The sequence below is a fragment of the Spodoptera frugiperda genome, chromosome 9 (genome assembly GCF_023101765.2).
Source record: "Spodoptera frugiperda isolate SF20-4 chromosome 9, AGI-APGP_CSIRO_Sfru_2.0, whole genome shotgun sequence".
Taxonomy (NCBI): Eukaryota; Metazoa; Arthropoda; class Insecta; order Lepidoptera; family Noctuidae; genus Spodoptera; species Spodoptera frugiperda.
The window spans coordinates 2,947,443-2,963,868 of NC_064220.1; the positions used below are offsets into that span (position 1 = coordinate 2,947,443).

General features: G+C 36.9%; 1 protein-coding gene across 3 annotated transcripts in view; it reads left to right on the forward strand.

The window, feature by feature from the left end:
• The window catches only part of LOC118270966 (coronin-7), a 30,040-nt gene extending 13,864 nt beyond the window's left edge, over positions 1 to 16,176 (forward strand). For all 3 annotated transcript variants that reach the window (XM_035586814.2, XM_035586815.2, XM_035586816.2), the window contains 14 exons: positions 505 to 633; positions 1,318 to 1,438; positions 2,044 to 2,142; positions 2,616 to 2,713; positions 3,008 to 3,121; positions 3,894 to 4,133; positions 4,582 to 4,841; positions 5,314 to 5,435; positions 5,943 to 6,081; positions 6,645 to 6,776; positions 7,288 to 7,362; positions 8,208 to 8,343; positions 10,488 to 10,612; positions 11,395 to 16,176. In XM_035586814.2, coding sequence (XP_035442707.2) covers positions 505 to 633; positions 1,318 to 1,438; positions 2,044 to 2,142; positions 2,616 to 2,713; positions 3,008 to 3,121; positions 3,894 to 4,133; positions 4,582 to 4,841; positions 5,314 to 5,435; positions 5,943 to 6,081; positions 6,645 to 6,776; positions 7,288 to 7,362; positions 8,208 to 8,343; positions 10,488 to 10,612; positions 11,395 to 11,487 — 1,883 coding nt within the window. In that variant the 3' untranslated portion in view covers positions 11,488 to 16,176. The remainder of the gene's footprint in view (positions 1 to 504; positions 634 to 1,317; positions 1,439 to 2,043; positions 2,143 to 2,615; positions 2,714 to 3,007; positions 3,122 to 3,893; positions 4,134 to 4,581; positions 4,842 to 5,313; positions 5,436 to 5,942; positions 6,082 to 6,644; positions 6,777 to 7,287; positions 7,363 to 8,207; positions 8,344 to 10,487; positions 10,613 to 11,394) is intronic.
• The last annotated feature ends 250 nt before the right edge of the window (positions 16,177 to 16,426 follow it).

Below are 16,426 nucleotides of genomic sequence, written 5' to 3' on the forward strand. Positions count from 1 at the left end.
GGTGTACATTATGGCACGTAATGCACACCCACTTTTCACGAATTATGTTGTAAGTCCCATGTAATAGGTGGTGAGCCTATTGCCATATACCGGGCACATTTCCAGACTCCGTGCTACCACTGAGAAATGGTCGAAAAACCGAAAAAATAATAGTAACCCGACCCAGAAATCGAACCCGAGACCTCTTGCTCACATTTGCAACCACTCTGCCAATGAGGCAGTCATCATAGTAAATAAAGCCATAATAATTGACTGCACGGTTGGTGCGGTGGCTGGACAACTGGCTACCGCGCAACGTGTAGCGGGTTAGATTCCTGCACAGAGTAACATTTTATGTGATCCACAAATTGTTCTTTCGGGTCTGGGTGTTATATGCATGTGTAGCTTTTGTAAACGCACCCACGTCACGGGAGAAAATCCTATTGTGGCTACGTTATTTGTTACCCGACTGCGCCAGAAGGAGGGTTATGTTTTTTAAAAGAAATTATTATTATTATTTCATAGCATCATCTCCAGTGTCTGGCCAGGCGACTACCCCGACTGCTACATCGACGCCTACTGCCAAGGACGGCAGCGAAGAGAAAGACAAGTCGTTGTCTCCCACTAGCGATGTGGAAATCGCACCTAATAAAGGTACGGTACTATACTACTTACCAACCATTGACGATTTTAATACATTTGTTGAGTGGTGGGATTGAAAAACGGATGCAACCTCACGGCTTTTATCCCTGAAGGGGTAGGCAGAGGTGCACATTACGGCACGTAATGCCGCTATGCAATGAACTTGTAATGAGGACTTGTAATTGGCTTTATGTTGTTTATAAAATCTTTCTTTTGTTAAGTTTTTATATAGCTGTAAGTCTTCCATAGTGTAATAAATGAATAAATAAATAAATAAATAATAAATAAATAAATAAATAATAAATAAATAAATCACATCCACTCTTCACCATTTGTGTTATAAGTTCCATGTAATATGGGGTGAACCTATTGCCATATACTGGGCACAATTCCAGACTCCGTGCTCCTCTTTCGAATAGGAACCGGAAAAAGCCCAGTAATACTTTGCCTGACCCGATAGTCGAATACGAGACCCCTTGCTCGGCAGTCGCTATTGCGATCACTCGACCAACAAGGCAGTCAATGTAAAAAGATTTAGATTGTTTATCATTTTGTTTCGAATTGAACGAGTTAGTTAAGTTAGTGAACTTGTATAATACCTATCTAATACTAACCAGTAAGCAAATCTACAGTTAGAAATGTAATAATTTATCTTACTTTATGTTTCGTATTAAAACGTCTAATTTTAACATTTAGAAGAATACACAAATGGCAAGTCGGACACGAGTTTAGAAGAAGAGGTGAATTCTTCTGACTCCGGCTACCGCCCGAAGACGCCAAGCACAGCGGAACGAAGGAAAATGTTTGAAAATACTGAGTAAGTATTCGTGTAATCAGTTATATTATACTAGCAAACCCGGCGAAATCCGTTTCGCCACCAATGATTTTCCTTTCTTTTTCTGCTTTTCTCTTGAAACTTTCCTAATTTAAATTGCTATAAACCTCACGGAGCTCGAGACCTTTCCAACGAATGCAAAACCGTGAAAATCGGTTCGTGCGTTCTGGAGTTATAGCGTCAGGAAGGAAAACCCAACTTGTTTTTATATTAGAGATTTGTTGTAGTTAAAAGTCAATGTTCGTTATTTCGTAACATGCATGTTACAAGTAGGGAATTCAATCTCGTGAGATTCTGCTTGACGCCCAATCTTGCGAGATTTGTACAGATACAAGTCTTTTTCGTTTTCAAAAATTATTAGCATCTATGCTAATACTAAAATGCTTAGACCCAATTATTAGCATCTATTAATTGCTTATACCCAATTACCCCCAATTACTTATTCACCCACTTTTGTCCATATATTTTCACCAGGTAAACTTTGTTCACATTATTGAGATATAAAAATGCTAACTAGTTGACTAAAAAAATATTTATTATAAGTTTGCACTGCATTGATTTTATACTAATAAAAATGTTTTCCTTAGCGGTGCCCAGTCAATAGCTGACCGTCGTCGTGCGTACGAGTCGAGATCCGTGAGCGTCGCCGTCGAGTCCGATACACCGCCGTCGCCCGCTCCTCTTAGGTAAAACAAAAAAATCTCAATTTTGTGCTCGAAGGGGTAGGCAGAAGTGTAATATTCACTTGTCACCAGTTTCTTATGAGAATTATGTAATAGGGGATAAGACTATTGCAATAGGTATATTGCATATAAGGTGTCAAGGAGGCAATCGCCTTGACGCCTAATCCTGTCGGGGCTCCGGCGAAGGTCTAACTAGAGGACACGGTGACCCTTATCGGTGCTGAAGGTGACCATCGAGGTGGTTTTAGTGAGGTAAAAATCTCCTAGTGAGTGTGGATTTTTACCTCACTCTTTCTGCCTAAAAAGCTAGGTGCCTTTTGAAGGTTTCCCTTCGCGACAGAAAATAAAAATTTATATTGCGTATGCAGTCCATGCCGAAATCCCCAAATAATCCTTTGCTTGATCCAGGCCTACAACTCGAGATTTGGAGTTTAATATTAATATTTAAGTAAAATTTAATTATTAATTTGTTTCAGACGTCGAGATTCGCTGAAATCCCGCAAAAGTCCAGACCGCGAAGATAAGAGGGCTTCGGTACCTAATGTCACTACAAAGAGGACCTCCACTGTATTTGGTGAGAACATTTTAATACTATTATATTATAATCTATCGTATTATAATCTATTATAATCTAATAGATCGTAGAATCGTATTATAATCTAATAGATATTATATTATAATTATGAATAAAGTTTATTTACGATATGTTTCAATAAATCTATACATAAATCTATAGAATTGAATTTTGACTTTAGGCTCCATAGAAATGTATAATTTTTTTTTCTAGTAAGCAAGTCTACCGAGAGATTGGTTAGGTTTGGTTAAGAAAGAGATTTATGTTTAATAAATCTATTTATGTGTTCAACAGGCAAAGTATCGAAATTCCGCCACTTGAAGGGAACTCCTGGCCATAAGTCGACTCAGTTGGAGAATATCAAGAACATTAGCAGACAGATATCTGGGGAATGCAACGGTTTCTATGGTGAGGATATTATAAATAATTTTATTTTTCATTAGTCTATTACTAAAAATAAAGTAATTAAAAAAATAATTTATACTCAAAAAAAAAAACATCAACAGGTACACGCATATACATCCACAACCAGAGTGTTCACATTCATAGTGCTAACACTTATACCCCACACTTACGTTCACTCACACTCACTCGCATTCACACTAACATTTTCACTCATACCCACATTCACCCTCACGTCCACACCCACACCCACGTTCACACCTACACTCACACCTACACTCACAGTACCCATGGGTGAGTTTTCAAAAAAACTAACTTTTATTTAACAAATCATTAATCTCCTGCGTTATTAAGCATCGCGGTAGCTTATTATCATCCTTATTTTTATTGGATTGGTTGAGAACAATGTCACAGTTTAATTTGTTGAAACCAAATTTTGTGTTCTATACGGCAAAATTCCTAACTTTTGGTTGAGGATAATGACGCCGTTAACATTTTGTGATTTCGGTAAACCACCCCCATACTCGCAATACCTACCTAATAAACAGGTTCAGTATATATTTACATACATACATACATAACCTCACGCCTGTCTCCAATGGGGGTAGGCAGAGACAATGGAACGCCAATTGCCACGGTTCTTACACACTTCTTTCGCTGCATCAACAGTCATCAGTCTTTTCATGCATGCTCGTCGGTTAAAGGTACTTTTAATTTGTATAGTATATATAGTACATATATATTTAGAATCGCAATAACATATACGATGATATTCCAGCGAACGGCTACCGTTGCGCGGTCCCGCTGGGCGGCGGCGGCGGGCGGGTCGGCGTGCTGGAGCTACCTACGGGGGCTACCCGTGTCGCAGTGGCCCGCAACGGGCCGGGCGCGCCGCGCGTGCCCGCGCTGCTGCACCCCGCGCCGCTGCAGGACTGGGCCTGGGACCCCTTCCGACCCACGCGTCTACTCGTCGCCTGCGACGACGGACTCGTGCGCGAGTGGATCATACCTGAAGACGGTGAGTTTTTTGTGCTATTCATTTTCATTTTGTGCCTTTGTTTGAGCTAAAGATGTCCAAATTAAGTCTGCAGCGCAGTGTTAAGCATCCAACTATATAGATGGTAATTTGGCACTCATTCAGAAGTAGTCAAGACCTTAATTTTTCAGTCAATTTAAATGCTCATTTTATTTTGTTTCATAGATTTATTTAAAATACTCTAAAATTATATTTTTAAACTACTTATAATATACAAAAAGCAAAATAACATTTAAAATTATAAAAATACTACACATTTTTATATATAGGTTATAGTATAATTAGTAGTAGTAATATTGCAGTAATCTTACTCTTAATTCAATATCCATTTTTTAGATTCCCATATAATATTTTTTTTCCATTTTAAATAGTTTCATTGATTAAAAATCAACCGTTAAATTATTTCAACACTTATATTTTCACACTCCAGGACTACAAGAATCAACCAACGAGCCGGCTCGTACGTTCTCGGCTCACCCGGACAAGATCTACATAATACGGTTCCACCCGACCGCGTCAGATTTACTGACCACTGCGGCTCACGACTTGAGTGTAAAGATCTGGGATTTGAACCCGGAGACTCCCGTGGCAGCCATTATATTGACTGGCCACACCGATCAGATATTCGCGTTGGACTGGTCACCTTGTGGAGAGTATCTGGCTACTGTATGCAAAGATGGACTTATAAGGGTGAGTCTTTTAATTCTTTACCTTTAAATTGATTTATTTGATAACTTTATTGCTTAGTCGAAACTTCTTACCCAAGCATATTAAGTGCCTTTAATTTTCTATGACATTTTTAGTTTGTTAAAACCTATGTTTTTTACTACAGTTTCTTAGGGAGAAGCAATAAAAGTAATTTTTAAAACGTAGCTGGTTATGTAGCGTTTGTTTCGTGCCCTCTCAAAGAGGCTAACGCCCGAATACTCAAACGCTACTCAATTTTAAGTTGTACTTAAATATCGTGCTATCTCTGTCATTTTATAAAGAATTGATAGTGACAGAACTACATTTGAGAGCGTCTTAAAATTGAGTAGCGTTTGAGTATTCGGCCATATGTTACTTTTCATTTTTCTATCAGAACTATCTAACAGATTTTACCCTACAAAAACTACTATTATACACGTTTTTAACTTAATTTACTTAATTATGTGCATGGCAGGTGTACAAGCCCCGGTCGTCGACGGAGCCGATAGCGAGCGGGCCGGGCCCGGCCGGCAGCCGCGGCGCGCGCGTCGTCTGGGCCCTCAACGGGACGCATCTCGTCGTCACCGGCTTCGACAAGTAAGTACACTCTCATACTATCTTGGAAAGAAAGAAAAGTTGATCTATGATGTGGCTATTAGAGGTAGAATTGAAAGAAAGAAAGAAAGGATCTATACGATCTTACCATCAGCTTATCCGTCTGCTTCTTTGTCCCTCCTCGCCATAAAAGTAAATAATCAGTTATTCGAATTTCGAAGAATATTTGTGTAGTATAAAATAAATTATTACAACTTATCAATACAATAAAATATTTAAAACTAATCACACTCTCATTCATAAATTTGATGAACTACTTAATTTTAGATTTTTTCTAACTAAATTTCTCAAAATAAGTGCTATTTGACGTAAAAATCTGATGACGTCATAATAGAGTATTTCATATAAAGTTCATGGAAAATATCGTTTTAGACGATTCGAAAAAAGTATTGAATTTGACTAGTTGGAAACTAGCATAATTCTTTCAATGATGGTGGACCTTTAGTTAACCGTTGCAAAATAATGCTAACATCTAAATCATCTCGACAGAGTATCAGAGCGTCAGATCCTGCTATACAAGGCTAGCGACCTGTCTGCGCCCGTGTGCACGGTGGGACTGGACGTGTCCCCCGCCATACTGCAGATACACATCGACCACGACTCCGGCACTCTGTTCCTCACAGGACGGGTAAGGCAGCTTTTATTATCATTGTAATTATTAGCAACACGTGACAGTCTGCTCCTGGACTATAAAACTTCTACATAACAGGGGTTTGTTATAACCTCCTCTTTTGGCTGGCGAGTTGGAGATCGCATCCATCCCTAGTTTAGATTTACTGGAGAACGCTGGTGCGTAATCTCTATTAAATGTAGACTCTCGCGTCTTTCCAGTCAGATTATGATGATGACTGCACGGTTGGTGCGGTGGCTGGGCAACTGGCTGCCGCGCAACGGGTAGCGGATTCGATTCCCGCACGGAGCAACTCTGTGATCCACAAATTGTTGTTTCGGGTCTGGGTGTCATGTGTATGTGAACTTGTATGTTTGTAAAACGCACCCACGATACAGGAGAAAATCCTAATGTGGGGCAACGTTTTTTTTTAATAAAAAAAAAAGAAAAGATTGTGAAAGTCTTCCATCTGATTTCATTATCTGTCACGTAATCTGTAAGAATAGCTTAAAATAACATTAAATGTTATAATGTTATACTGTGGAAACAAGATAGTTACAATAAAGAGTGTTTGTCCTTAGGGCGACTCGACGATCTACTGCTACGAGGTGACGAGCGAGGCGCCCCACCTGTGCGCGCTGTCCCACCACCGCTCGCCCACGCTGCACCAAGGGATCGCCTTCCTGCAGAAGAATCTAGTCGCTGTTGAAAAGGTAAGGTCGCCTCCAAAATATGTCATAATGATGATAAATAATGATAAATGATATTTATTTCTGTAAATAGGATATAAAATATAAAAATAAGTCGGGTTTTCCTTCGTGACGTTATAACTCCAAAACGCACGAACCGATTTCTACGTTTTACATTCGTTGAAAAGGTTTCGTGCTCCATGAGGTTTATAGCAAAGAAAATCCAAGAAAAAATTCAAGAGAAAAGCACGAAAACAGGGTAATCATTGGTGGTGAAACGGAGTTTGCCGGGGTTTGCTAGTAGTTTATAAAATAACACTTCCCACCACGTCAATATTTCAAATAGCTAGATGAGGCCGGCATTTCCTATCCGACTACTCTGAGAAGAAATGCCGAAACAAACTCAGATGTCATAGTCTCTTTTAAAGTCCAGACAATGAAATAGAGGATAATGTGAGAGATATATAATGATATAAGGTTCTACTGCTTAGTTACGATACATATATTAACTACATATGTTCTATGCTCTTTACAGGTGGAATTTGCAAGAGCTCTACGACTGACTAATGGAACAGTCGAGCCTTTGTCTTTCACCGTACCCAGAATAAAGGCAAGTATTAGTAAATCGTATTTTGCTATTTAATTTAAAAGAAATAAGTACATCTCACCCCCTATTATTACATGGAACTTGCAACACAAATGGTGAAAAGAGGGTGTACATTGTATAGCGGCATTATGTGCCGTAATGTATAACCTTTGCCTATTCCTTTGGGGACGTTGCAAATACATCACAGTTTACTCATCTTATACAAAATTCATAAAAGTGTTTTCGACATTTAGAAAAAATAAATAAACTCGAATTTTAAACTCGTCATCATCTTTGCTACAAAGGAAAGTACTACGATAATTTATTGACTTCTGTTTAAATAAAAAGTTGTGTAAATTATTCTAAAAGCAATACCTGAAATGTTGGTTCGTTTGTAACAAGTTCTGTATATTAATTATTATGTTATCGGCTTACTCACGTAACTATTTGACGAGGAACTCGACTAGTTTCAAGCCATGCTAGAGTAGCAGCGCGACAATCGCCGCGTTGTGTGTCGCGGAATGCTGCTCATGAATATGAGTCTCTAGCATGGCTTGAAACTAGTCGAGTTCCTCGTCAAAACATTACGTGAGTAAGCCGATAACATAATAATCTATACTAATATTATAAAGCTGAAGAGTTTGTTTGTTTGTTTGAACGCGCTAATCGCAGGAACTACTGGTCCGATTTGAATAATTATTTTTGTGTTGGATAGCGCATTTATCGAGGAAGGTTATAGGCTATAAATCATCACGCTACGATCAATAGGAACCGAGCAGAGCGGGTGAAACCGCGCGGAAGTAGCTAGTTAATTTAGTATGTCTCAGGAAAGTTACAATAAAATTAAAGATGTGTATATGTGTTTGTAGAGCGAGTTGTTCCAAGACGACCTGTTCCCGCCGACGCTGGTGACATGGGAGGCGTGGCAGGGCGCCCGCGCCTGGTTACACGGGGACCCTGTCACTCCGCGCATCGTCAGTCTGCAGCCGCCCGGCATGGAGCCATGTCAGTACTACTACCTTTTTTTTTTGAGAGGGGAAAATCATCCAATGACTTCTCCCGCCTTAGGTGAGGTGGGAGGGAGTGTCAGACTCTTACTGACTAAAAACCACCCCGTTCCTTCTAATACTTTAGCCGGAGCCCCGGTAACCTTTTACGTTGTCCGCAGCTCCGGACTACTTATCTACCTGCATCTAGTATACGAGAACCAATTGCCCAATCCCTGAATTCCCTATCCTCAAATCCCTAACCCTCAAAAGGTCGACAAAGCACTTATAACTCCTGTTATGTTGTCGATTGCTTACTATCAGGTGATCTGTCGGATAACATAGTAAATATATTGCATATAAATATATTAAAATGAAATCTATTGCGCGACGTCTTTTGTTGCGTTTGGAGTTCATTGTTGTAAGCTCCAGTGTTGTTCGAAAGTAGTCGAGCATAATATAACAGACTAGTTTCGAAAACTTTAATCAAACGAGTGAGTTATAAGAGTAACTGCCTCACTCAGAGATATCTAATGATAACTCAAACTATTCCTTAGTAACAATTTTGTATCGAAAACAATTGCTAAGGACTGGGTTAAGTTACCATTAAATGACTCTGAGTATGGCCGAAAGCTGCATATCTATACATATAATAAAATCGTAGAAAAGTGCTGTCTGTACATTGAAAATAAAAATAAAAAAAATAGCAGGGGTTATTGTTATGTCGATGTCGAACCCAAAAATGTAATTAACTTTTTTTTTGTCTGTTTGTCTGTTTGTCTGTTTGTCTGTTTGTCTGTTTGTCTGTTTGTCTGTTCGTCTGTGCGCGCTAATCTCAGAAACGGCCGAGTTGGATGCGGTTTTCACGAATATATTGTGGGATGCTTAAATTTACATTTAGTGTTTGTTTCATGTCAATCGGCATAAATAAAAAAGTTATGTCAAATTAAAGAATCACGTCGAACATTCTATGCTTATACCATTAATCTCCGCAACTATTTGACGGATTTGGTTGAAATTTGGTACAGATATAGTTTAGAACCTTAGAAAGGACATAGATATATTTTTATTTAAAAAATCAAAAAATAAAAATAAGAAATAAATTATTTATAAATAATTCTATGTCGATCGTTACACGACTTTGGTTCATGTTATTGTTTTAATTTATCGAAAAAAAGTAAATAAATAGTAAAAAGGTATGAAAAAAATAATATCAATATAATAAAACATTTAGTACAAAGAAAATGCTCTAACGGAGTATAGATAATTCTATGTCGATCGTTACACGACTTCGGTTCATGTTATTGTTTTAATTCATCGAAAAAAAGTAAATAAATAGTAAAAAGGTATGAAAAAAATAATATCAATATAATTAAACTTTTAGTACAAAGAAAATGCCCGAACGGAGTATAAATAAATAATCCAAGTTGTCTTTATCCTCGATAGATGGCGTTGGGATCGAAATAGATCGCGCTATGGTTTCGTTACATTCATTTGGTTGGGTATCGGCCGAGCGCTTCGGTACTATCGTAGAAAAAGTGTATTATCTGTCGTATGATTATTTGTCTGTAGTGGTCCTGCTGTTTCGTATATTCTAAATTGGTTTCGTTGTATTTGTCAATTAATAAGTTTATTTGTTGGGTTTTCCTGGTTTTCTGGTTAAACTATTTAACGTAGGTTTAGTTTGATATCGATTATTAGTAGTTACTGTAGTTAGTTTTTTTAATAAAATTGTAAGTCTAATTTATAAATTAATTAGATTAGATTTAAGTCGTTTCTTTTAAATTATTTAGTTTAAGCTTGGTTATTATAGCATAGAGGATAGGTTGTAATATAGTTTCTTTTTTAATTGTTATAAATTCGTAATTCGTAGCTTTCTTTAGTTTTAAGTTAGTTTAAGTCCGTTTTTAAACAATTTTTTCAATGCCCTAAGTGAGTATACATCTATTAAATTCAAACGCAGAGCTCATTATGTTGATTTTTGAAGAGTTCCCTGGAATATCTTCCACATCTCATTTTTGAAGAGATCCCGCGAGATCGGGAACTATGTGGTTAAAACCAAAAATTTGCCGGAAGTCACTATTCCACGCGAACGAAGTCGCGGGCAAAAGCTAGTATTAATTATTTTATTTAGAATTATAATTATGACGTATGTTTCCTTAGTATCGGCGCATACCGCGGCGTCGCCCGTGTCCCGCGAGGCCCGCGACAAGCCGGCCGCCACCAAGCCCAAGCCCGACCTCATCAAGTCGCACGTCCCGCAGGATACCAAGGCTAAGGAGGACAGCGTGAGTATTTTTTTATTTAAATAAACGTTGCCCCACATTAGGATTTTCTCCTGTGTCGTGGGTGCGTTTACAAACATAAAAGTACACATACACATGACACCCAGACCCGAAACAACAATTTGTGGATCACACAAAGAGTTGCTCCGTGCGGGAATCGAACCCGCTACCCGTTGCGCGGCAGCCAGTTGCTCAGCCACCGCACCAACCGTGCAGTCGAAATAATGACAGAACATTATGAGCACTAACAATACAGTAAGATTTTTAGTTTTAATTCCGCTTATACAAAACTAAAAATCTTATTGTATTGTTAGTGTAGCATGGATTTCCGCAAAGTAACGCCTGATTCTATTCTATATAGAACATTATGCTTCTTGCTGCTGATTGATTCGATAACTGTGGACAATCGGCTGCCGTGCAACGGGATCGATTCTCTCACGGACCAACCCGTTTTGTGATCCACAAATTCTTGTTTCGGGTTTTGGTGTCATATGTATGTTTAATTTGATTAAGTTTTATCTGTCTTATAAAAATATTGTAAAACTTGACGTCTTTTTAATATTTGACTGCAATTGGGTTCAATGCCTGCACGCAGAATTTGTGTGATCTACAAATTGTTGTTGCGGGACTGGATGTCATGTGTATGTGTACTTTTATGTTTGTTAACACACCTACGACACAGGAGAAAATACCAGTGTGGGGCAATACTAGTGTCGGGAAGGAAAATAAGACATAATTTTCTCTTTATTGTAAACAAAGTATTTTAAAAAATCTTTCTTTCCCAGATAATGAAATCCATTAGCGCCAAAGTGCAGATGAATTTGAAACTGGAGCAAGACAGTATGGAAGGTGTCGACGAATCCGAATGGGATCAGTGAAAGGTAACCCGACTAAATCAAGTGCAATTGAACAACTCTAGCTTGTAGTGTTATTTAGAGGCTCCCGTAATCGGTCGCGTTATATGTACAACGACTGATCGCCCGTAGACTGATTTTGGCGGTACGAATATAGATATTTGCTTGAAAATTTAATGTGTATTTAAAGCATACTTTCAGATATGATAATGATTTTGTTATAAAAATACAATTAAATATGTGAAGATGTCAAAAAAGAATGTATGATACAATGAAAAACTTGTTTAGTTTATAAATTGTCACAATAGGAGTACAAGTAAGGCGGAACGGCAAGTATTTTTAATAGAAAATGATAAGTTAACTAACATTTGAACTCAGTACAGTTATTCACTTAGTCAAATCCGAAGATATAGACCTGCATAGAAGAATGCAAGTTCTTCGTTACGGTAGTAGTATGAATTATTTATTGTTGAAAATTATTCCTATCTCTATACGTACCGTCAAATCTAAAACAATGAAATAGCACCCCTCGCAAACGAAATTTAACTTTTTATACCTAACAATAAACTTGGGATTTCAAAATATTTTATAGAAATTTTTCCAGTGGATCCCATTTTTTACATTTTAATCTTAGATATCAAATAGTCGTGGTAATGTAGAGCCCTAGTGTTATACGTCGGCGCATAAGTCCAATAATATGTACTGATTATAGTTTTTAAGTCCACTGTCAAAATATACATTCAGATTTGAAAATGGGAGTCTTCGGGATAAAAAATTGACCGCGAGGCGACGAAATGGGGAAACATAGACATAGTATTTAATTTGAACTAGATATCTTATATTTGAAATCGGTCAGTGCAATTTTGGTGGTAGAATTGTAATTGGTTGTTATAAAGCTCCTTACTAGACGTCTCCCATTTCCAAATTGGAATGATTATTAAAATATCAAGTCACTGCTCACGGCCAGTCACATTCTCATCGCCGCACTGCTGATAAATTATTTGCTGTAATGCTAAACTCGTGATCTCATTGATATTCGACCAAAACTTAACCAACCATGCTCATAATGCTCACTTAACGCGTTTATTATTGACCCACAATTTGTTCTAATAATTACTAGCAAAATGCTCAAAATTCCATTTAAAAGGACACAAATTTTAGTCGACTATTGTCAGTAAACTCCAATCGATACATTTAGTATCGATACATCCAATATCGATACATTCAGTGTCGATACATTCAGTATCGATACATTTCGTATCGATTTCAAACTCGATTATCGCATAAAGTTTTTATTAAACAAATAGGTCAGCGCAACATTCCTACATTTTGCCATAAAATGCATTTATTTATATTGCGTATGCGTATTTACTTTATGTATGAAATAACGAAAAATATTGAATATACGTATGATTTGTATGTAATACTTGTATGTAAGGATGTGTAGGGTATTCATACTTATTAGGGAATTGACATTTTATGATGTAACCGATATTCTATAGTCACCATTAATATTGCTAGAAATAACACTGGCTTGTGATCATTGGAAATCTATGATTTCATTTACAAGAACCGACTAAAAGTATACTAAATATATTACTTAACTGAAAATAAAAGGTTTGCAATGATCACTAAGTTAGTTTGGAGATACATTGAAGATGGAGCCTGTAAACTAACGCCCAATACTCAAATGCTACTCAATTTTAAGTTGTACTCAAATATCGTGCTATCTCTGTCATTTTATAAAGAATTGATAGTGACAGAACTACATTTGAGAGCGTCTTAAAATTGAGTAGCGTTTGAGTATTCGGGCATAAGTCTTCTAGATTCCCCAGTTACTTCCAATAGATAACCAAATTATTATTTCTTGCACTTAGTATATCTCTTCTTTCTTATATCTAGTTATTATAAAATCTCTCTTAATAAAGTGACCCATTCTAAACAGGACTCCATCTTCCTTGCATTTCCTTCTTAGTCTTTGTATATGAAAAAAAAAAATATCTGTAACTAATGAAAGCGCGACTTAGTACCGCTAGTTGATGCCATAAACACACCACTTTTTGCTCAAAACGCCAAAGACTATGTTTTTCTTGTCAATATGTTGAAATTGTATTAGTTTATATTTTATTTTGAAAACTTTTATGGGATGTGTGAAGTAACTGCTACAGCGAGATTCGTCGTCAGTCGAAAATATTTATTTAAAGTCAAAATGAGACTTGGCGAGACTGCGAAAGTTACTACACCGTCTCAACCCTATTTCTCTATTACGAAAATGTCTGTCTTTGTTCCAATCGACAGAAATATCTAGATAGCTAGATTTTGTACCTAGTATTAAAAAGGAATCTCATTTTTAAATTATGTATGTATTAAATATTCCCATTCAAAATTAAACTTTAAAGTCATGAAATTAAAAGTTAAAGCGCATCAATAGGCCTACAAGAGCGAGTATGATGTATGTAGTGTCCTCTCACTCGCACTCACCAAGTAAGAGTGAGACAAAAGTCAGGGACGTCATACTCAAGCTTTCGTATTTTACTTAAATATTTACGAATAGGTGTAATTTTTATTCACTAGTCAAAAATATATACTTTAAATGGGAAGATTCTTAAAAATATATTCAAAATGTATTACTTTATGATTAATTTATGATTAAGATTTCTATGTATATTTTTAGTTTAGATTTTGAGCGGTTTGTTGTCGGTGGGATTTTAAAAATACACAAAATAATTAAATATTAATCTAGTACAATTAATTTTACTAACAGTTAATAATTGAACAACAAATCACTAAAAGATAATAAACCAATCAAAAACCGACCTTATCTCCTATGGAAAATGTTCAAAATATTACCGACAGCAAACAGACGCTTCATACTACTGCACACTATATTCATATCAAACTAAAGAAATCACCACATTATATCGTTTGCTAGTAAGAACGCACCTTTGGTAACAAGTATATTTAACAGTATCTTTTAAGAGCAAGAGATAAATGAAATTTTATATGAGGGTGTGGTCTCAGTAACAGCGGGTACATAAGCTGAGCGGATATTGTAAGACTGGATTTCTACCATAACTCATTTTGTATTATAACTATCGTACCAATGACATGATAAATTAATAAGGTATATGGCTTACTCACGTTCTAATATTTTGACTCAACTAGTTTCAAGTCATCCAGGAGCCCATAATCATGAGCAATACTTGCGACAAATATCCCATCTGTTTACAAATTTCATTCGTCTATTTGGGAAATAATAGTATTAGATAATTTCATTACCATAACTTCAACCGCCCTGGACGAGGCGAGAGGGAGTGTCAGACTCTTACTGACTAAAAACCACCCCGTTCCTACTCCTGCTTTTCGAGCCGGAGCCCCGGTACACCCGCTAGGTAGTCCGCAGCTCCGGATAGAATACACATATGCCATTACTTTTTGGGATACAAATAGGAATATGAGATAAAGCCAATATTAAAGTGTCAAATTGTTACCCGAATCGTGCCCGCTAGTACACAGACCACACCCTAATCAGTCTCACCACCATTTTATTAATTCTCATTGTTTGTGAGTTTTAAATCAAAAGTAGAATTTATTTGACGGTTTCTTATTATTCAAGTTAATGTGTACTCAGCGATAATACTTTGTTAAGTGAAATTTTAAAATATCTGTTGACTTAACACTCGAATTTGTAATCTAAATAGACAAATGAGTATAATTTAACAATAAACGCCCAAGACAAAATAATGATGATAATATTTATCTAAGAAAAGTTGGTGTAATTTGTCTTAGCGCTAGGTATATCCAATTTTAAGTGTGGGAGAGCCAGTTCGTCCTGAGTGATACCACGGCCTCACAGAAAACCGACGTGAAACAACGCTTGCGTTGTGTTTCGTTGGGTGAGTGAGATTACCGGAGGCCCAATTATCCGCCCTTCCCAATCTTCCCAACCCCGATTCCCCAACAATCCTTAATTTCCTAACCCCCAAAAGGCCGGTAACGCACTTGTAACGCCTCTGGTGTTTCGGGTGTCCATGGGCGGCGGCGATTGCTTACCATCAGGTGATCCGTCTGCTCGTTTTCGTTAAAAAAATTGTATTGACGCTATGTTTATTAATAGCAGTAGATATTACAAGAGTACCAAACTAAAAACTTGTGTGTTCTTTAAGAAATCGTCAAATATGTTTATGCACAAAGTGTTACCTGCATTAATTTGCTCTCTAAATCCCTTACCAAAGTTGTGAAATGACAATAAATTGATTTTGTAACGTGAACCTTCCTCGTCACCCCTAAAATAGTTTCGTCCAAAACGCTAAATGTATTTATGTATGTAATACGTAAAATTGCTACAAAATTGGGAATCTAGTGCCAATATTTCTTTTTTTGTTTCATTATTGTGAAATCGGCGTTAGATGTGTTGAATCTTTTCCCTAATCCTTTTTCGATAACATTGATAGAGCTAGCAGGCAACAAGAAATGTGTGAACTTTTTTCTAACAGATGACATTGAGGATTGGCGCCAAAACATCTGTCAATTTTATCGAAGGAGGTTACATGTAATGTAATATAATGATCACAGACGATACCCTCATTGTGTGAGTGCGTGTAATTTTTGTATTTTTGGATGTTGTAAACCTACAGATATCCTAGCGTTAAGGCTCAATATTTGGAGATATTTTTATTATTTTGCATTTTTTTATTAAACTCTTGCTAAATTTATGAGTGTTTTATTTTTAAACCTGTTGTTATATGATCAATCGTGTAGTTTTTATCTTACCAATATTATACATGCGAAAGTGCATGACTTTGTGTGTATTTTTTTTACTCAATCAAGCCAAAACGGCTGAAGGGATCGTGATGAAATTTAGAACAGGGGTGGATTATGTTCTGGAATAATACATAGGCTACTTTTATCCCACGGGATCACGGGTGAAGCCGCAGGCAGAAGCAAGTAGAAAAATATCAAT